The 24208-nt window shown below is 33.6% G+C and overlaps 1 protein-coding gene across 1 annotated transcript in view; it reads left to right on the forward strand.

The window, feature by feature from the left end:
• The first annotated feature begins 12056 nt into the window (after nt 1-12056).
• The window catches only part of LOC140061988 (laminin subunit alpha-1-like), a 57989-nt gene continuing 45837 nt past the window's right edge, over nt 12057-24208 (forward strand). Inside the window, exon 1 of the mRNA XM_072108028.1 lies at nt 12057-12132. Coding sequence (XP_071964129.1) covers nt 12057-12132 — 76 coding nt within the window. The remainder of the gene's footprint in view (nt 12133-24208) is intronic.

Consider the following 24208-nt stretch of genomic DNA (forward strand, 5'->3'; position numbering starts at 1 on the left):
TATGCCTTTTTTTTTTTTGTAACAAAACTCTTGGAGACAAAAAAAAATTAATAAAATAAATATTAATATTTAGAAAGCATATTTTTATACCAGTAGGTCTAATGGAAGGAAAGTGATAAAAGTAAAGCATATTAATATAAGTAACAGGTATTGTTTAATGTTATGTTGTATGCTTCAGTGCCTTAATTTAAAAAGGTGAAATGTTTGTTGCACTCCGCCTACATCGGACTGTCTTTTATAATGCTTTATATTTTTAAATGGGTGCTGAGTGACCAATGTGCTGCTGATGTACCAAAATTACTTTTTATAACATAAGTATTCTTAAGGATTTGTTATATTTCAGAAGCAGTCTTTACCAAGTTACTTTTGAATAGAATAAGAACAAGAATGACATAAACTTGAATTCTGCTGTTTAATAAAAATGATTACATAACCACTGGATGTTTGATTTTGTTTTTTTTTTTTAAATCTCAGTGGGATGTTGTAGATGTATAGTAACAATGGTGTCCAATCACTAACAATGAAATCATACATATGTCCTGGTAATTGCTGTTGGACAGACTGGATCAGCAACATGATACCATTACCATACATCCATTTCTTATAAGTTTTGCCAAGCTGTTTTCCACTTTCCAACTTCTTGTTACACAGAACTAAAAGAGAGATAATTAATAAGTGAATACACCTGTAAACAACTCTCTTATACTTTTTGGTTTGAATGTTGTTACATCTGGTTTAAACCTGTGCAATGATAAAAAAAAAAGTGCATTATTTGTTTGACTTAGACCACATATATTGTTTGCAGCTTAGCATTCATACAGGAATGGCTATGCCTACCGTACTCAAGACATGAAATGGTATAGTCCGTTAAATAATTACACTACTATATTAGAGCCATGTTCAATCTGTGGAAAAGAAGATTCTGTAACTTCTGTTAGACCTATTTGTCTGTTTGAAACACACTCAGGATATTATTGCTTTACTGATCATTACACAAGATGGCTCATCTTAGTACCTCTGACAGAAATTGTGGAATTTACTTTAGCTGAAGCTATGTTTGAACATGTCATTTGTGTGCATGTGTGATCGGGGATCACAGCTAGTAGTATGTGCAATGGGGATCTAAAGGACTTCTGCTATGAAGTACAAGGGGAACAAATCTCAAACATGTGGTATATGCTTTGTTAGAAAGAATATATTCTGTTTGGTCCTTATTGAAGGGGGAGCTAATACAAATCACCAAGATAAGGCACATTTGTTTTAAAAGATTTTTAGCCACTTTTTGGATGAAAATCTACTTCAAATGATTGTGACCGAGATTAAAGGGTATACCTGTAAGTTTATTGTGATTATTTCAGGTAGTTTAGAAAACTCATCACTAAAGAGGAACATTAAGGTTTTAATAAGCGTAATAGCTATGACATGCATTGGTCTAAACATTGGTTTTTAGATCAGCCATGTTTCAGAAAGACTACTTCAAGGGACAGATTTACTTTGGCGTTACAATGTCTTCATAATTCTTATGATGAAATTGCTCCAACACGTGACCACCCTGCGTACATTCAGCGTTCAAGTAAGTGCAATTATCACTCATTTGATTGATAATCAATCTGATTTTTACCCATCTAGACCTTGTCTGAAAATTTGTGGAATTTAATTAAGAGAAAATATGTATATATTGTGGACCGGATATCAACCTACAAAATAAGGAAAGTCACACATTTTTAATTGCTACAAGTTTTTGCAAACAGAAAGGCCTTACAGCATTGATGTTTGCCAACTGTCTTGGGTAATGCAACCATTATGCCATCAGCTCATTGATTGAGGAGCTTATGTAAGTAAATAGGTAGGTAGGTAATGAAAATATATTTCATTTCAGATACAATCCACAAACAAAAAGGCTTTGCAGCATTGCTGCTTAAAACTGGTAATATCATCATCTGCCAACATTTGAGAATGCAAGAGCAGATGTCAACCTCCAAGATAAAAATGGAAAGACACACATTTTACAAAATGTATTTATTTTTAGATACAATCTGCAAACAAAAAAGCTGTGCAGCAGACATTTGCTCCTTACTGGTAATATCAGCATCTGCCTAAATTTGAGAATACAAGAGCTGATGTAAACTCCAAGATAAATAAGGACAGTGGCTTATCCAGTGGGGGGGGGGGGCCGCCCGCTATATTTTTTTTTCGTACATAAGTTGGGGACCCCCTCATGAAACGTCACAAAATAAACATGAATAATTCATCAGTTAAATGTTCTTGTTCCGTGTGCACCCAAGCGTATAGCAACAAGAAGTGATTACACAAGTGCGGTACGATTCTAGGCCTATCTCCGCGCTGTTGTTGCGGCGTGCGATTTCATAGAAGAATAGCGGCGTTTTGTGTGGATTGTCGAAATAATCAGCCTTTAGTTTATGATAGTGTTTTTAATATAATTTATTACTAAAGAATTACGTGTTAAAATTATAGTTTCTATTAATACTATTAGGCCTAGGCCTAATTATTAGTCTCTAAACATATGTCTATTCTAGTAGAGCTGTGTGTGTGTGTGTTATAGGTATGACACAATCCGAGTAATAAGTCAGCAAAATTAAACAATAAACATTACACAAAAATACAGTTTTTATTCTCGTGGGTCTAATCTTCCCATCTCATGTGTTCATATACGCGCATTTTTAAAGTTCCTTTGAGTACATGCATTGTTTGATAATAAAATAGCAGAATTAAAAAAAATACAGTACACAAATTATACACATTCTTTATTCTTGTGGGTCTAAGCTTTCTTTGGGCTATGTCCAATGAATTACTACTTAGTTTAATGTCTTGCCTAGCTGTCGATTAGCCTCGACTCGACACATTTTGTGTGAAGAAGAGTGCGCGAAGGCAATCGCGTGAATTGACTTAGAATCCTAGGCCTACTGTAGAAAGTATCGTATCGAAGTTGTGTAATCGCTTCTTGTTGCTATACGCTTGGGTGCACACGGAACAACACATTTAACTGATGAATTATTCGTGTTTATTTTGTGACGTTTCATGAGGGGGACCCCAACTTATGTACGAAAAAAAAAAATCGCTTCCCGCCCCCTCCCCAACTTCAAAATCCTGGATACGCCACTGAATAAGGACACACATTTTACAACAAGGGTGTGTGGCATAATGCAGTTAGTAGAAGAGCATGTAATGCCTAAAGTAATCAAGACACCAGTGGCCATGACGGAATTAGGCACCAACCGTACACGGCACCTCGGATCCGGGGAATTACCAAGATAGGTCCTTTAGTGGAAGTAGAAGCAGATGGAGAAGTGCACCAGAAGATGCTTAAATCAAAACTAGTTTTATTATTTGAATTCACTCCTTTGTAAATGGGGACTATTTAGAATTATATAAAATTCTACTAAGCAACGGTCATATAAATATGGGTACAGTACATTATACTGTATCTGGAAGTGTCAGTGGTGGCGCCAGCGGGGGGGCTACGGGGGCTCTAGCCCCCTCGTCGGGGAGCCTAGCCCCCCCGTCGGGGAACACGGGTACTTTTTGTCGGGGAATATAACATACAGTAAAAAACGTTCGCGTTCACTTCATATAGCTTCAGCGCCTAGAAAACCACGACGTTCCATTGACCGTGAGAGTACGTCAGAGGGCTATTATGCACTTTTATGCATTCATTATTGCCAGAGATCTAACTACTAAACAATAGCTAGTACGCACTTGTTTGGCGGTATCCCTTTGTACGAATCGTTCACCGTTGGGTCGAGACGCGTGATATCATGTTCCATCCAGGGACCAAAATGTGTAATGTAGTTATTTTCCAGGCGAAGTTTACCGACGGTTCGGGTACTTTTTGTCGGGGAATATAATTCGTTCGCGTTCACTTCGTAGCTTCAGCGCCTAGAAAACCTCGACGTTTCATTGACCGTGAGAGTACGTCAGAGTGATATTAATATTATGCACTTTATATGCATTCATTATTGCCAGCGATCTAACTTACTACTAAACAATAGCTATAGGTACGCACTTGTCTGGCGGTATTCCTTTGTACGAATCGTTCAACGTTGGGTCGTGATATCATGTTCCATCCAGGGACCAAAATGTGTACTGTAGTTATTTTCCAGGCGAAGTTTACCGACGGTTACGTCGTGTACTGTGTCGACGTACGCTAAACTACAGCAAAAACGAATTATGTTAATTGTTCGTATGTTCACCAATTTTTTAATTTACAAGTAACCTTCTGTACCGTGGGGCACCTAAAATAAATATTTCATCCATTACTAAACAAAAAAACATGCCATTTTCGCTTAGCCAACATCTTATTATAGCTAAGTTATTAAATTTTCAATGTCCTGTATGTCATGAATTTCTCACCACTCGGAAGTCCAGATGGTACGCAGGCATCCCATACACTTGGGAGGAATAAACTTATTTCCCCGACTGAAAAAGGTCTACGCTTGCGTTTTTTAAGCCTCTGGGCCTGATGTTTCCAAAGTATAAAATGCAATTTTTTGAAGACCTGCAGCTCTAGTTTTAAACATTTTCTTAGCTCAGCCCCAACAATAAAGCTGGTCATATTTCGAAGTACAAGAAGTGCATTTTCCGGGACCTAACATCTCTATTTTTCAAACATTTCTTAGCTCAGTCACAACCATGATAGGGACTTATATATTTTGTTTCATGTTTTGAAGTATAATAAGTCCAATTTCCAGGACCTCCAACTCTATTTTTCTAAATTTTCTTTGAACTTTTATTTTTTAAATTGAAAAATATGGATTGAAACAGTCATCGCGCATCGTTTTTTTGCACGCAGTATTTTATTTATGCATTATAAAAAATGGAAAAAATGGCTACCCTAAATCTGATTAAAATGACCTCAAATGACGCTAGAACGCGTTGCTTCCGGGGGCTTCGCCCCCTGGACCCCCACCGGGGGCCCTTGGTGGCCCCCCTGGCCCCAGTTTTGTGATGCTCGCATAGCCCCCTCGTCGGGGAATGTAGCTTCCGCGTCGGGAAGATCCTGGCGCCACCTCTGGGAAGTGTACACAAAATCGAGACATGCAGAGAAGCTTATTCCAGCCTTCAGTATTAAATTAACAAGAGTCAGGAGAAAAGTAATCAAGTAATGTAATGTAATGTAACGTCAATGTATTGATAAGGGACATAATTTGATAAAAATGTTGAACATTTTATCTGCTATATTATGATAACTGTAAGTGAAAGCATGGTTTCATGTAATTAAAATGTAAAGAACCGCATTAAAATATAGTTTAGCACTTGTTAAAACAATACACATTGCTTTTGTGTAAACAAATCACTAACTCCCTTTAAACTAAACCAGAAACTCAATCAAATCTGCCAATTGTATGTTTAACTTAGAGAGGTTTCCCTCTTGCCAGAGGTACATACAGTACAAGTACACATACAATTGGTTCTTTTTTCCCAGTGCATACAATAACTACTCCATAGATTGATTATATTGCTGAGTACGTTTAACTTACAGAGGTTTCCCTCTTGCCAGAGGTTTTCCTCTTGCCAGAGGTTTGTATTGGAATTTTATGTTTCACTATAGTACAATTCATTTCTGGTTTTCCTTTCGTACTCCAAGTTTATGTTTCACTATAGTACAAATGATTTCTGGTTTTCCTTTCGTACTAGAATTTAATTTTTCACTATAGTACACTTAATTTCTGGTTTCCTTTTCTTACTAGAATTTAATGTTTCACTATAGTATAATTAAACTCAGAGTTCCCTCGTTGTTTTAGAGGTACACGCGCACACAATCCGGTGCTATTAATATGCACACTTACTGCAGAAAGGTGTTAGAGAAGCGTGTTGTCACAAAAGGTCTGTAGTCAACTACAGTAGGCCTACATCTTGTTAATGGTTTCTTAAATTCAATACATGAAGAAGCTTTCAGAACAAGAACATGCTTCTGTTTTCAATTTGTGGAAAGAGTACTGTACATTGAAATAAGTGGATTGGTAGTATTTTGGCTGAAATGTAGAAATATTTAATGTTGGTTTGTAATGTACAAATATAGATTGGTATTATCAGACCTATAGAATGTGAGATTTTGGCCGATAAGAATAATAATTTGGTCTATCAGTGTAGTTTACATATACTTCAATCTTCATTATTATACAGTAGTTGATTTTTATAAAATTGCAGCCTAGGCTTAGGAAAACTACAAGGATAAGATCATGTGGCATAAGGAATCTTTTATTATGTACTAACAGTGCAAATATTATGCGTATCTATGTATTGCGGAGGCAAGACGATCTTGAGAAAGCAACATTAGTGTTGTAAAACTTTCAATAATGAAAGCAGGGAGCTTGTTTATAACATGATAGATTCAGTCGTTTCAACAAACCAGATACAATCAGCTAATTGCAAACGGTACCCCACCAAAAACTTTGAAGTAGCATCAACTCAGATCATCAAATGGATCGTTCCATTATTAATCAGAGGGTGGTTATATGGAATACTACAATTAAATGTTTTCTTACTAATAATTATATTGTAACTTGTAGTAGCGGCCTACGACTTAAATCATAAATAAAATACAGTACACGTTACCATTCAAATGAAAGCAAAACGACATTTTTTTTCCATTTAAAAAAAACTCGTATAGATTTGAACCCAAGGCTAGCGCTGAAATAGGTCTACTCAAAACAGAGCATTACACGTCACGCCATAAAGTAGAACATGACCGAACAGCTAGAAATAGTCTATACGTGCTTCATTATAAAATTAAAGAAAAGAAGTTGAAAAGAAGCCCACCTAAGAGTACTATAAAATGAAAGAGCACGTGAGCTTCTTTTCGAGGTTTTGTGGTACTATTTAATGGAAAATGAATGTCATACAACTTTGTTTTTCTGATTTTTTAAAAAAAGGTCCACTTGTTCAGGACTAGGCCTGACATTTTACACCCTCTAAATATATCTCTCTTTAAAAATAAAAGAAAAACAAATATTTATTTTTCATAAACAAATTTTAAAAAATTAAAAAACATATCCGTAGAGGTTCGAACCGGCCCAATCTAGAGCTGAGAGCACTCAAAACTGAGCATTAACCGTTACGCCACAAAGTAGTACATGACTGAACAGCTGATAATAGTCTATTTATACGTGTATTACGTAATTCATCATTACGTCATAAATATTCAATTAACCTTGTTAAAACCAAAATGATCAGTTAGCTCAGTCGCCTGAGCTTCGTGTTGACAACACGTATGTCGTGGGTTCGATTCCCACGCTGGTCAGTGGAATAGAGTTAAGGCTATGCGAGCCACTGTGTTTGGGGTTCACAGATCATACGTCCCCCTTTCCACCACACATCATGAGGCGACAACATCAATGCATCTTGTGATGTGCTGGAAACGACCCCAAAATGCTGTGGCAGGGCCTTAGTGCTGAGGCAGGGAGAGCACGTGTAACATTTTTTTTTTGTGTGTGTTTTTTTTTTGCTGCATTATGATCTCTTAAATTTTATGTTTAGCGCCCTCAATTTTAATTAATTTTTTTACGCGTTTTATTTAGAAGAGAAATCTCGCCGTAGTTTGGTATGCCTTGCGTTGTTATGCAAATGAGTTTGTTCAGGTGCAGTGGGGAAGACGGTATTGGTGATCACGGCCATTTGGTTTTTTCGTACGAGAGTTTTTCAATTTAATTATGATTTTATTTTACCTATACTTTGATTTGTTTTTCTAAAATTTGAGGTTAATTTGTGGCTTTTTCGATGTAAATGTGTTATAAAGTAACAAGAAATATTTCTTACCAAAAACGCCGCTCGTCTTAAATATTAATTATTGTATTTTTCTTTCTTTATTAAATGATGCTTTTTTTTATTGGTATTCTAATTAATGATTTATTAATTATTATTTTTAACAATCAGTAGTACCGTAAACATTTTGTGTAACGTAAAATATAGTCTAAAATGTTCTATTCAATCATAAAGTATTAAATAAATATAACAGTTGTTGAGGATGTGTAATTATGATTGGATTCAGTTTTCCTTCTCTGGGTTATTTCAATCAATCTATGAATTAAATTCGCAATCTACGCCATATTGTACTCGACTGGTTAACAACGCACAAGAGAGTGAGTGAGTGGCCGAGCGGTTATAAGACAGTGGAACCGTAATTACGTAGCCAAAACATCGGCAGGGATTTGAGGCTCACTCACTCCATGGTTCTGGTGGTAGAACGAGTCTTCTCGGATAAGGACTATAAACCGTAGGTCCAGTGTACACATCTAGCTCGTGTGCACTTTAAAGAAGTCTCCTCTGGGAGACCAGTCTTAGACTGAAGAGGTTACCCAGTATAAATATAAATTTCAATTCAATTCAATTCTACTCTTATACGAGCTTCATTACATCATTTCTAATCGTTAGTCGTTACGTCATAAATATGTATATTCATGAAGGTCATTTGTTTTGGGGTACAAATCTAATTACAACCTATGTAAACAAGATGATCGGTTAGCTCCCCGGTTAGCTCAGTTGATTTCATGTGTCCGAATCCCATGCCGATCAAAATGTAAAATTGAAGCAATTGATGGATACAGTTAAAGCTATACGAGCTACTGTGTTGTTTGTGGTTAACAGTTAATACGTCCCCCGTTCACACATCATGAGGCGGTACCATCAAGGTATCAGATGTCGTGGAACCAACCCCAATGCTGTGAGAGAGCCTTAAGCTCCAGTCCCACGATCGGGTTTTTTCTTCCGTCTTCCAAAGGGACACTGTATTGATTGATGGAAAGTGCCTGTTTCCAGTCACCTTTAGGGTCAAATCTATTATTTTAACTGCTCCCTTGTGTATAAAATTATTATTATTATTACTTGTATAGCGCACATTTATACAACATTTAATTATAATCAGCGGCGCTTCACATCAATTAGTATCGTAACATTGTTTGAAATATAGTGCTTTTAAATGTTTTTTAAACTGATTATAGTCGTCTAAGTGTTTAATGTGACTTGGTAATCTGTTCCAAATTTTGGGTCCTGCTACGGCGAACGAACGGTCAGCAAATGTCTTTCGTTTAGTTCGTGGGATTGTCAGGTTATAATTGCTGGTGCTTGAACGAGTACTGCGAGAAACATTCCGCACAGTAAGAATATCTCTCAGGTAACTTGGAGCGGAACCTTTAAGCGAACGCCATACAAGACACGCTATTTTGAATTGACATCTATGAGACATCGGAAGCCAGTGCAAGGATCGCATGGCGTTAGTTGCACTGTCATACCGACCTTTCCTGACAATTATTTTCGCAGCTTGGTGCAGTAACCTCTTCATTGGAGCAAGGGTATTAGCAGGTAGACCATAATACAATGCATTGGCGTAATCAATATGTGACAGCACGAGCGATTGAACTAGTTGTTGGCAAAGGTCCTTGGAGAGAAATTTGCGGATTTGACGAATATAGTATAAAAGAGAGAAAATAGTGACTTATACGTTTTAGTGCATGTCCTATTATTAACGAAACTGACACCAGTTTTTTACACCAATAGCCAATCAGATGGGCAGGAATTTGGCTTGGTAGGGATCAACATCTGAATATTGTAGCAGAGAGATATAATATAGTTCACTATATATCTTTTGATTATAGATACCTGAAATAACTTTAGTTAGGAGTTGAATGGAATACAAAGATTATAAAGTGTTATTAAAAGTCATAATATATTATATATTTATATATAATTATAGATAAAATTATTATATTTTTCTATTTCTTCTACTTCCAGTTCCTTTATTAAATCATGGTATGCTCCATGGGATTTTCGCCCCTGTATCCATGGTTTCACCCACACACTGCGATTCTTTTGCAATCGTTTTTTTCTTCTGCTTGCGTTTATTTAGTTCTCTTACCATATACAAAATGATCAAAACTTTCGAAAGTAACACTAAATCCATTTCGATTTGTATTAAGAATATACAATATCACAATTGAATTCTAAATGATAAATAGAGTAGCAAAGCAGAGAGCAGAGAAGAAAGCAGCGAACCCCCCTTAACCGACTGCGAACCCCCATCCCCGACATGCCCAATACCTCACCCTCATCTCCGAAAATCGTCCAAATACGTGCCGCCCCACAGTACAAAAAGTTGTTCGTAAATTAAAAAATTCGTAAACTCGTTCGGAATAACTCATACAGTACCTTCTTCCCTGTATGAGCGTACTTCGAGCGATATAGTCTGTAAAGAGTTGCAAATGAATTGCCGATTTTAACCTGAAAAATAAATGTTTGGTCCCTGCATGTAACATGATATTGACGCGTCTCACAGCGAGCTGGGGGACGAACGATTCGTACAAAGGACACCGCCAGACAACTGCGTACCAATTGTTTAGATCACTGGCAGTCAGGCAGCATGCATAAAGTGTATAGCCTTCCGACATACATCAGTATTTATGTGTGGCTATGAAGTATAATGTATCATAGAGGATTATAGTGAATATTAATATTTTACACTATAATATCTATGGTATCATGTACTGTAGTTCACATTATGGCATCCGATTTTTTTTTTTCTAGACCACCAGCCGATACGTACTCAAATGTATCAATATCACCTATTTACATTGGCATATTTAATTTCCTCAACAAATTGCTGTAAATAAATATTATAGATAGAGCTATAATAAGAATTGCATTTGCCTTCACCCAGTGTGCTTTTTTCGGGGCTTCTCCTAGACGTACGTTCGCATTGAACTTGAACGCAAAACAAAATATCGAGTAAATGATCAAACAATCGGCGGTTCCGCACAGAGCACGCGCATCTAACATACGGCAACAAATGTTATCGTTTAAATAGTCCACGAGTCCAAGTACGATCGTTTTGCTCATTGGTAGCATGCTGCATGAGAATGTCTTTTCCGGCCATCTAGGGGTGTCATTTAACAAAATTTGCTTCGCCTCAGGCCCCACCCCAGGGGGGGGGGGGGGGGGGTATGGGGGCGGGGGTGACCCAAATACTTAGTGTGCAACCCCCCCCCCCCCCCCCTTGACAGATCCTGGCTACGGCCCTGGACAAGGTCAATCCTTGAATACCTACAATATACAAAGATTGTCCCAAATTGCAAGCTTATGACATTCTATTCAAAAAGTAGGTCATTAGTGGTGACCAAGTGAAGAAATGACTGTGGGATTGCAAAACTCTTCTCCTGACGTCCTATCAATCAATACAAGTCCCTTTAGAAGACGGAAGAAAAAACCCGATCGTGGGACTGGAGCTTTACAGTGCTAGAAGCTGGCTTATGCCACCTTTATTCGATATCGTAAATTTTATGTTTAGCGCCTTCAATTTTAAGAAGAACACCCATGTTACGTCAGAAAATTATGAATGAACACATAGAACATTTGTAACGGATTAGTCCATAGAGGAAAACCTCCATGATTAAATCATGGAGTAAAGAATTCTTTACTCCATGGTTAGACCGACTTCGATTCGATGAAATTATGAATTGTAAACATATTAAAATTAGGCTTTTGTGTGTGGCTCTCGTGCTGTTTGTATTTTATAATTTTGTTCTGTTGAAATATCGTAATCGAAAGAATATTGCATGCTTTGGCAACAATGTATTAAGAAATCCTCACTCCGGTAAGCATATCTCTATGCGGTAAGTAAGCAAGGCTTACGCCGTGTGGGTGAACATATCCCTCGTATCCCTCATTCAATTTACACTAACCTTGTATTGGACGATTCCATTATCTAAATTTGTGTTTTACATAAAAATGTTTTTATTTCTTCTAATTGAAATTGTCATCAAAATCCGCCCATTTATTTATCTTTTATGATGTCCACTTCTAGACAATATAATGCTCCACTTATAAAATGCCCGACTTTCAAGTATTTTGTTTGAACTTTTATTTACCACAACGTGAAAGAACGAAATAATGGTTTTGCCCAAAACAGTGACCACCGTGTCGCGGTAGTTCAAAGGCTTCCTTCAATCTTAAGTGTGGTGGTGTGTACCAAGGACCTCGTACTTTTGCAGGGATTGGGGTTTTTATTTTGGAATTTTCTTGTATTTTTTTATGGAAAACTTTTCAAGATGAGAGGGGAACTGACTTTATTCATTCTTTTTGTGTGCTTCAATTTAATTTCCAGCCAACAAAACGACGATGTTGGTGAGTAGGCTATATTACGTTTTGTCTTGATATATAATAATTCGATTTTGACAGTGACAGTTCAGTCATGCTACACTACAGAATATACTGTTTTGTTTATTTGACAAATTACAATGTACCAGCTTGGACCTATTATATAGTTAAATTGGGTCCATGGATGGTACAAGTGAGAGTGTAGATGTAAACCTCCCAATAGTATTTTCACGTCTCGTAGTAAAATAAAATAAATAGATAAAATATTTAGAAATTAGAAGAATAAGCGTTTACATATATTGAGTATATAGGCCCTATTGTTGTCATAAATAGTGTTTACTTTCTTTCACAAACTTGAAAACCAACTCATTTTTTAATACAATTAGGGAGGCCTATCAATCTCAATTTATTAGGCCTACATCTGCTTTGATATTGAGGTTTGACTCATTAAATGAAAAACATGTTAAAGGATTTGTGCTGTGCAGAGGGGATTGGGGGAAACCTTGTTCTATCCACCCATGACTGTTTTTGACACCCATTTTCTAGATTTAACTACACCCCTGAACGTTAATATGTACTGTTCTTTAATGAATAATAGAGATTCACTAACCAATATAACTAGAACTACTGTATATCATACTAATAACTACAAACAACAAATGCTCAATATAATACCACCACATGGTATAGGGTTTTAGTAATCTGGAATATTTACTTAGAAACTGTACACTTGGACCATTGTTGTATTACTGGATTTAATTTACTAACATCAACTTTAAATCTATTAGTGTTTGATTAAAAGTTTAAGCAGAAACCAATTATTGATGACTATTAAGTTAGCATGGATTAGCATCAGTTACGCTCAGTAGCTATGAAAACATAACGAAGAGATAATTGTAAGTTGATGTACTTAACTTTTAAGCATGATCATATTATACACCTATGACCATGCTGTGTACTTTTTAACCTTATGTTTATTTTAAAGATAGTGTCCGCCTGAAAAATAATTGTTACATTTTTGTTGTTGAATATGCCATTTTAATTTCACATAATAGTTATCCACTTTGACCAAAAATTGGATCCAAACAAAATTTATTTACCTGAAAAAACTGTAATTTAAAGCAAAAAAATTGTCAAATTGGCTGCCAGCCAATGGATTTTTGGTTGAATTTAACCATTTATTATGTTATTTTATAAGTGAAAACATTATGTGTTTAAAAGTGTAAAACTTCAAAATAACCTATTCAAAGTCTGATTTAATTAATCTTCATTTTTCATGTTTTTGAGGGGACAATACATCTTTAAGAAAATAATAATTAATAAAATCAATCCTTTTAAATATAATACATTTATAGGAAAGTGGTAACTATGGGTTATATTTTGATAAATATTTACATTCTATTTGTGTATTAATAAATGACTTTTGTTCCAATTTTAAAGTGGTATCATCACCTGCTAAACATCCTTGGATGTGACCTATATACAGAATACTACAATGCTCATCTCCATTTTGTAAAATAGTACATCAGCATACAAAGTGACTATCAGGGATTACAGTACTATACAAAAAAAACCACAGAATTCATATAATTATTGTTGGCATTGTTTCATTTGCAAAGTTCCTGGATTAGCCTTGCTGCAATAAGATTGTCTGTATAATGTTTAATTTGAACATACAGTATTTAGTTTAGATGGTTTAAACTGTTTTAGATATTTCAGATAAGATCAAGTCATTTTTCCTTAGATGGTTTAAACTGTTTTAGATATTTCAGATAAGATCAAGTTATTTTTCCCCTGTGCGATTTCTTTTCATTTTTTTAAAAAGAGAACTGAATAAAATCAATTTATTTCTTTTTTACTTTTAAGGTAACAAAATAAATATTTAAGTATTAATAATAAAGAGGCAAAAACTCTAATTAAAATTTAACACAACTTCAAAGTCTCCCTCCAAAAAAACTTGTGACGGGTAGCCAGTTAAGAAAAATAAAAGTGTAGTCATATTGATGTTTATTTTAACATGTTGATACAAAACATTAAATTTTTTTAAATGTGTTTTTAATTGTTGTTCTTGCTCTATGTTCTAGTCAAATTGTAGAAAAAATGCACATATATCCTCAATATAATTATTGTAATACACTGTATAACAAAAAATGTTCTCATTCTTGTTAGTATTGTAGTCTATTTTCTTCTTCAAAAATAGTATTTAAAAACCATGTGTTAAAAGTTCATACATCTGTGAAAGAATTGTGAACAAATACTGTACAATAAATTCATTTTTTAATAGCAATTACTGTACTTCACAGGTCTTTACTGTTTAGGTGGGAAGAGATAATAACACGTTTTCTAAATTAAATAGTTGATATGAATCTTGAATCTACAACAGGTTTATTCATGTTGACTCAATGGTGTATCTTTCACTGTCAATTTATATTGCACGCCCCATTATGCAGTTGAGTTAGCTTATACTTTAGCTGTATGCTTCGTTGCCAATCCTCCATCGGATCTCTGCTGTTTTGTAGCAAATCATTTGTCTATAATCACTCAGTCTTTTCAATAATAAATTCTGTTAATAATGAATACCTTGTAATGAATATGTTGGATGACAAAAGGACAGACATGTGGAACCATTCGTTATGATCACAGAAATGTCACTCCACAAGTTGTTAAACTTTTCTACATTGTTGTGTGATATAGTGTGTGATATAGTGTGTGATATAGTGTGTGATATAGTGTGTGATATAGTGTGTGATATAGTGTGTGATATAGTGTGTGATATAGTGTGTGATATAGTGTAAATTGGATTACTATATTAATAATTGTTCCTGGTGTTTGTTGGTGGTATAAACTCTCATAGATAATATGACTTAAATTGGTAATAAAACAATTGGTATTCTGTACTAAATGCAATTTTTAAGGATTTAGCGTCTAAAAAATAGGGCCAACTATGCAATTTTGAGTCTGATAAATGGGAGGATTTCTTTTAAAGAATACAACAATTTCTAGAAAAAATATAGCCAATCAATAGAAAAAATCCAAAATTTGATAAGGGTGAAAATGTTAAATAAATTCTTATAATTAGCTTTTGATTGTGTTCATTTTGAAATACCTGACTTTCAATCAATTTCAGAATCAGTGGAACAGAACAGAATTTACGGACTTACCTTCTCACATGCAATTAAATCCTCGGTTATTGTTTTCTCACACCTCTATCCTTTTGTAATTTTTATATTTTATGACCTACTGATAAAAGTATGATTTTAAACAATGAATCCAGTGTCCTTGATAGAACAAAGGTTAATAGAAATTTAGACAATTATAGCTTTGAACAGATTTCAGAGATAGGATTGCCTTGCCCTGCATCTAGACTACTTATCAATAATTAGCAACCATTTATTCATTTAATAGAAAGAATGGACATCATCATATTATGGGAAGTCTACTGTGTCAATTCCAACAGTGTGTTCTAGTTGTGTACGACCTTTTTCCCCCGATAAAAAAATATAAAAAAACAATTTTGTCACGTACGGAATAGTCATTCACTTGGATCTAAACAATTATTTAACTTCTTTTTTTCCTGTGTAATAATTAAAAATTATATTTTTTGTATGTGCACGGCCCCTATGAAAGAAAGACCATTAGTTCTCAGGCCCTTCATGATAAACTTAAATGAATTGCAGCCATAGTACAATTTCAATATTAATACAGTATATATCTTTGTTGATATAAAGTTTGCATTACACAACATATGTTAGTTCTGAAAAGAACTGTTGAGTTTCTCGACGTTTCGATCAATATGCTTTGATCATCCTCAGGAGTGAAAACCTTCAAACAATATGTAGTATATATCAAATAATAATTTGTTTGAGATGTCACACATTTTTAAACCCAGCAATTTGTTTAGGAAGTAAATTTGAATCGTTCGTGCACATTCCATTATTTTCTCATAGCTAGTTTTCTCATCAGAAGCAATGCGATCTTCATTGAAATTACTGTCATAATCCATTTGTAGAGACTGTTCTATGATTCAGATATTCTGCCTATGGTATGTATGTATACTGTATTCTTATCGTTGTTCATCACTGTATTGTCCTGGTCATGCACTGGCTTATAATTAAACTACCATCCAGATTACTTTGCCTCTGAGACTGTGGGAATATACATCAGTCAAGCTCTCCATGTCTGAGGGTTCATAGCACAAATACAACATTTCACCTAACATTACACCATGGAGGAAAAATGATTTAATACACCATCCTCGATCCATTACCCGGTATGTTTTGTAGGATTTGCCCGTTCTAATATTATATATGCTTATAGTAACCATAGCTTTTATCAGACATAAATCCATTAAATAACTTGCAAAGTAAATTAGACATTCAATTCTAAAACAACTATGGTATCCGATAGTCTGCCGATAAGGGCAGTATCGGAAAAGAGGCAGACCGCATGGGTAGTTTGATTTGCGGTCTACTATAATTGGCGACAAAAATTTTTATATGAGAGCATTGCTTACTGCACTTTATAGAAACTCATTTTGACATAACAACAACATTATCAATAGTAAATAATATAATAATTCTTGGATCAAAGGTATATTGAAAATTACATTTTTAAAGGTCTGATATGTATAAAAATATGCCTAAACCCTTTAATGTCCCAACAGTACAAATGAATCTATTTCTAGAGTTTATAGAAAGTGAACTAACAACAGGAACTATGCATATCTGTATATAACAAGAAATATTTCTTACAAAAAACGCTGCTCGCTTATTGAAAAATATTTTTTATTTTAAATGTTTTTGAATGTGTCATTTTATTGTCACATAATAGTTATTTTACCTGAAAAAAATGTAATTTAAAGCAACAAATACTTAAATTGTCTGTCAGACAATGGTTTTGGGGTTTCTTTTCTTTTTTTATATGTGAATAAATATTATTTTTTTGTTACAGAAGTGAATACTCAATTTCTGTCACTTTAGTTAATTTTATTGCTAAGGTCAAATCTGGGGGTCACTTCATCACCATAGATATTTCAATTGTGAAGTATCCTATTACAAACACAAACTTTAAATGGACTGTTTCGATAATAATTCAATGACTATCTGACAGTGAATATATTGTAATTTTAGCATGACATGTCCTAATAGACTCTTTCCCAAACGTTTTTTGGGTCTACTGTAGCAGCTGGAATCAATAAATTATAGTGGAGTTTCCATTTTCACAAAACTGTCTGTCCTTAGAACTATAACTGCTGCTTGCTTTAGCTTCTGATTGAGTAGTCCTAATGGGACGTAGCGGGCTAGAGCAGCAGCGTGAAAATAGTGAAGAATCACATGTATCTGAGAATACATAAATGTATTTTTGTTCAACTTTCAGTGGAGTTCAGACTCTAGTTAATTACATTTATAGCATCTTTAGTTGCATAACAACTAGAATTTAAAACTACAATAAAAAAAAAGGGAGTTTTTCAAAAGGGACTTTTTGTATAATTGAAATCTTGTGAGATGTTGCTTAATACTAGTAATGACAGTACTGTATATTGGTTCATGTACTTTATTAAAGGAATGACAACCTATGTCTCTAATCACAAAAAAATCCCCTGACCTTGTTGTATAATGATTTTTAAATCTTTTTATAACTTTGAACTGTGAATTGATAATTTCCGATGGTGTGAATAGTATTGCCTAGGGTGCTGATTTATAGGATAATCTACCTGAAGTATGAATCCTGACAATCAATTATTTAACTTATAGTTAAATATATTTAAAAAAGACTAAAATACTAAATAATGAACACTTGTTAGAAAGTCAATGCTGCTTTATTTATAAAAGATAAGGATAGCACAATTGTTATTGATAAAAGATAAGGATAGCACAATTGTTATTTATAATATTCTTTGTCAAAAGGAAGGTTCTCTCGGGAAAATGCTAAATTTGTACAAATACTATCACTATAGAATAATTATAATTAAAAATACAGTATGGCATTTTAGTGCATTTGATTTTAAGATTAATTGATGTACAGATCTAAGACTAAGCAAATAATTGGTCAATTTCTCTGAAATCCTTGTTTATTTCATTCCAAATAATGGGTTTATATAATTTTACAGGTATATCAAAAACAAAATTAATTGATTTATAAATGGTGAAAAAGATGGAAATCTGTGAAAATGTGTAAATTAAATGTATTCTGCAGAAAATAGGACAAGGCCTATTGATAGTGTATATGCCCTGCCCAATTTGCAGTTACAAGTGTATACAATAAATTATATTTTTGTTAGTGTTTATTTAAAGTAATTAATTTAAAATCAATGTCATTGACTTTGGAGCAATTTAGATGTAATAGTAATTGTTTGTATTAATGCCAGAGTTTAAAAATCATTTTTTTATCACGAATACAAATTTGTCACAACCGAAGGAGTTCAATGGTAGCGCACAGGCCTGGTAGCGCATGTCCGTGATTATTTTTGTGACCACTGTGTCCTGGTTCAATTGATACTGATTTCCCACGCTGTGAACTTAAGGTAATCGGCGTGAACTTAACACTCAATAATACTGTTGTTCTTTCATTTATCACTAAACCAATTTAATGTAATAAGAAATTGACAAGTTAGTCCAACTGGGCTGTTAATGGGTGATCAGCAGGTACACCCTCAAGATGTAACCCTTTGGTGCACAGATGAGGTATTCTTGTGTTTGAAACACTGCAATCAAAAATTGTTTGTTACAAAAATAAATAGCACTTATTTCCAAATTGATAGATGAAAAAAAATTCATATAGAAAAGAAATGGTAACGGTGGTATGTTGTGACTTTTCTACCATAAGAGGGCATAATTCGGATTGTATTATATCTTTCATTTTTATCCAGGTATGCGGAACTCATAGACTATACCATAATCTGGAATTTTCTAAATTATTTGTAGAAAATGATTTTAAAATTTAATCAGTATTGCCAGTTATTAGGGCATGTTGAGCTGAATGGAATAAGGTGCAATGATCCGGTATTTACAAAACATTCTTTTAATTATGAAGGACCTACATATTTTAACTCGTTAGACGTTTCTATTAGAAATTGCAATACCTTTTTAAATTTTAAAAGTAAATTAAAGAATTTTATGCTTAATAATGACACTTTTATCTTCCTCACCTTTTACTTTTTTGCCTTTCTATTTACATTTTTATATTTATTCTTTATTCAATTTTAACTATTTTAATATATTTTTACTGATTATGTTTTATGTCGTATTGTTGAGGGACCCTTAAAATCAGCTTCCGCTGGCTGGGTCACCCTCTTGAAACATGGTTGAATAAATAAATAATAATAAATAAATAACAATGCACATTTTGAAAAGAGAAAAATTAATAATCCAATTTGTTATTAAAATTTGTAATTATTTTTTATGATTATTTTTAATTGTCAATATTTTCCTTTTGTAGCAATATAGTTCTTAATTTTTTTTTTTTTCTCTTTTGTGGCGTTAACCACTATTTTATTCATTTCATTCTGAAATGATCAATACAATGATTTTACACTTCATCCAAATATATATTCCCTTGTTATTCTGTTCTGTTATTTTCTTGTACTTTCTTTTATCTTTTGTACGATTTGATCGAAACAATTCGGTCGGATATATTATATATATACTTTTATATGTATTATCCACTTTTTTCATAATTTTCTTTTATTTTAACTATTCCTCTCTACATTAAAAAAAAAAACAAAAAAAAAAAAAAGCAATAGGTTTATGTCTCTACAAAACACACATGTGCATATATTCGAGTACATGACTGCATACATACATACCCACGACAAAGGTATATATATAAATAAATAAATATTTACAATATATAAAATGCAATACAATTACTCAACTATTCTTAATTCTTTTTTTTTTTTAACAATAAGAACATAAGTAAAAATATAAAATTCCAATAATTATAGTAAGCTTTAAAAATCCTTTCCTTACTCTTGTGTTTTAGTTTTATGTCTCATGGTTATATTTGTTACTTACTTATATGTTACGTTTTGTTTTGTTTTTAATATTTATTTCATTTATTTTCGTTTTTTTTTTTTTTATAATTCTATATAAAGATTTAACCACCTATTGGCATTGTACAGCGTTATATAAACCTCTGTAGAATATACCGTATTATAATAGTCGGTTAAGGTATAACCTATAATTTTTTTTAGTTCTTAATTTTTTATTTATTTTTTGACTTCATGTGGATCCTTTATTTCCTTCAGAATAAAACCTTGATTCATAGGAACCACAACTGCCCACACTCTTGTGTGTCATGGATCAATACAATGATTTCTTTAATTTTAAAATTTGATAGAAAAATATTGCTTATAAGAAACACCCTTTTAAACAAGGTCAATTAATTTGACTGGGTCACGTTTGAAATAATTTATCCTTCATGTTAGAAATTAAATAATCAAGGTTGCAATTGTGTACTGTACTATTTATAGTACATTTGTATTGATTACAAACTGTACTTAAAATTGTATATACTGTATAAAATAGAAGACTCAATTTCACATTTAGTGTCATGCCAATGAAATTCCAGTAAACATTTCTATCTTTGACACTTCAAATCCTTAATTGATTGTATTGTTGTAATGGAAGTTTCCTATTTACATTACTGAACTACTACTGGTACTTCTTGTTTTAAATACAATTTTTAGAAATTAAAAAAAGAAAAGAAGTCTTTGCAACAAATTATTTTATGGATACAAACAAAAATATTACCTAATAATAGTAATACAAGGTACTCGACTGTGTTTACTTCATTTTCTAATAATTACTGTAGCTATGTTTACTGTACATATTCTTTTCTCTATTTATAGTTCCCTTTTATTTACTACTCTGAAGATCAGGAGGCCTACATTTGTATTGATTTGATTGATTTATTTATTAAATTTTATTTTTTATTCATAAAATAATTGCAGATACATTTAACTTGTTCTGCATTCAAACGCTGGATGTACTGTACCATCAAAGTTAACATGATACTTGATATCTATAGAGAGCTAACAACACATTACTTTCGTTGGATATAACTCTGATATGATTCGGATCAGCTAAATCCGTTCTATGCACACTTAACTCTAGTGCGTGTGAACATGAATGCAGATACCGGTACCTTTCTTAAGAAAAACCTAAGAAATAGGATTTGTAATCCAATCTTACTTTGATAATTGATACTGATTTAATTTTTTTTACATTCTGCTCAAATGTCAGATCATGGCGAGGTGTAAAGAAAGAGGTTTTTGCTAATAAATATCACTTTTGTGTGTTTCTTTGTCTATGTTGGTTTGTTTATTCAGGTACACTCTAATCTATTTTAAGATCTGTTGAGTTGTTTTCAAATGTGTGATATTTCTCATTTCATTAATTTTTAAGTAGGACATGGATATGCTTTAAATCTATTGTATGTAGCCTACATTTTAATTGTTGAAGCACTTTCTCTTGTGTTTCATTGGGGCAAGTAGACATCGTGGCTCATGGGGACGGTATTTCTAAGATGCCGACATTGCTCCAATTGTGTTAGTGAGTACATTTTGACACACAATAACACAAGTTTTAGTTTCTAGCAACATTTCACACATTCAGTAACGTAAATATGTTACCTGTGTTTTTCAACAATACACACATACTTAATGATCCACTGAAGATTTCAGATAAAATAAAACAAGAGAGACTACAAATAAAGAGACATTGAGAAATTGATCAAAGCATCAAATTTGTTTCTCTTTATTTGGAGTTTACCCCATGTTTTATTGTTTTTTGACATTTTTTCGGTATGCATTGTTAAAAAAAACAGGCGCGGATTTAGGCTGGGCTAAGCAGGCTTTACAGGCACACAATCCATATTTCAGGTTGTTTTATTGTACGGTAATCATTTTGAAAGTTAATTGGATCGTTGCATAGGTGACAAAGATTTCAAACATAATATGGCTTGTGTTTAGATAAACCCACAACTAAACCTTTAATCTTTAAAAAGGGCCAGCAAATTTACCCATCAAACATGTAAAGGAACTCATTGTAAATTGGCAATAAAATTGGAAAGTGGTGCTTTAGTATCAAAGTGGTTTATTGAGTGCAAACCTTCTGGATATTAAAGACACCTTCCCTACAATTTGTGACGTTTTGTAAAAATAATACATATATATTACTTTAAAAACATTAAACCAGGTCATTCCTTGTCTTAAATGTACGTTTTATGGTAAATTATGATAAAAAGTGAGAAACAATGCACTACCTAAGTAGCTCGCGGCGACTGACCTCTCGTGGACGGTCTTTAGGCCTAGCCTAGCTAGGCTTAGTTTTGTAGGCCTAGCTGGTAAACATCGGTAACGTACGAACATCGTACGCTAGCTATATACCTAGCCTGACGTTGTATAGTTGCTGCATTAATTGTCTTTCTATTTTTGCCAGACTCCGTTGATACAAATTGGGGAAAACCCGGTATTTTCGCTGAAAAGTTAGGAGTCTTCCATTTGTTTTGGCCTCACGATCGATCGAAAAGTGGGTGAATTACAGAAGAAAAACAAAAATATCAATCGGCGTGCAATGCATTTTGGGATTTATAGCGGGCCGCTATAATTATTAGAATCGACTTATTTTTCACAGTTTTAACCATTTAAAGACGAAAAAAGTTATCGCAATAGGACCATATAGTATTATTTTTACATTAAATATAGTTTGTGATCTTAAATTAGATCTAAAAAACGTAGGGAAGGTGTAAGTTCAAAACAAACATCCTTAAGGGGGCCAATTCAGCTTACCAGCAAGCTACTGGTATTTCAGTCCTCTTAGGCCTGGAGCTTTACTCACACCACAGAGGTAATATGCCCTATACCTAAGGGCTGGTCAATACAAGGCATCGTAGGGTTTGTTTAGATTGATTTTCATTTAAAAGAATTTGCCCTGACCATTAATTAAAACTTTAGAAACCACATGAGATTATGAAAATGGACAAGTTTTGTTATGGCATGTTCATGCATTCACTTTACAATAACCCAATGTTACCTGTACTGCCTCACGCTGTCTTAAAGGGAAACTAACTCCATCACTGTGATGTTTATTCTATTTACAAATCCTTTACTTTAGTGTTTTAAAACTTACTGAATGTGTTTGTACAGGTTGGATTAACAAGTGGCACTAATTAATTAGCATAAGTGATTAATTATCATAATTTTGTAATGCTGTTCATATCTGAAAAATTAAGTATTATTAGGCGATAAAACAGTACCACTATTAACATCCTTTAAATTGATTGATTTTTTCTGTTTTTTTTTCCATATCGTAATAAAATACTTGTCAGGCAATGTACAAAAATATGAACCATTGTCATTCAAAATAGAAAGAAAGAGTATAGGGTGAGGGTTAGGTGACAGTCTTTTGTGTCTTATAAATCTCAAATTGGTTGTAAAATAATGTCAAAATAATGATGAACTATGTGATGCATATTATATGTTTTTGTCTTGTTTTTTTTAAATCTAGGGTAGCCAGGCCTATCAGGTTATCTATTGATCAAAATCATATGCACCCTTAAGTGATGATGTCACATAGACCCCATTTACACTTACGATTTAGGCCGGCCCTGGGTCGGCAATTGATAAGTGTAAATACTCCAAAAAGTTAGGCCGGCCCTGGGCCGGACGCAGATCTGGGCCACCTCTCCAGGTAGGTTCAGGAGCGGCTTTTACGTTTGGGCCGGCTTACGCAGTGAATCGTGAACAACGTTTGACCTTTTTATGAGGTTGTTGTTATGACGATCCGACATTCTCAGTACATACCTTCCTCCTTTTCGGGCGACAATTTGTTTTCTTCATTATATAGTTAAATTTATTTTCAGACATCTTCTTTCAATAAAGTATTCCTCCGCTTGTTTCGCATATACATAAAATATAGCCATATTATATATAAAACAGTGGGGTTCATTTTGTTTTTAATGGGACAAAAAACAACAATACAGTACTATAAATATAAAACGGTCGGTTCGCGCGGAGAGTTGAATTGACGATCGAGAGAGAAAAATGTAAACAAACTGTACTTCGTATCCCAGCATGCAATGGTACTTCCGATAAAATTATTTA

The sequence above is a fragment of the Antedon mediterranea genome, chromosome 11 (assembly GCF_964355755.1).
Source record: "Antedon mediterranea chromosome 11, ecAntMedi1.1, whole genome shotgun sequence".
Classification (NCBI taxonomy): domain Eukaryota; kingdom Metazoa; phylum Echinodermata; class Crinoidea; order Comatulida; family Antedonidae; genus Antedon; species Antedon mediterranea.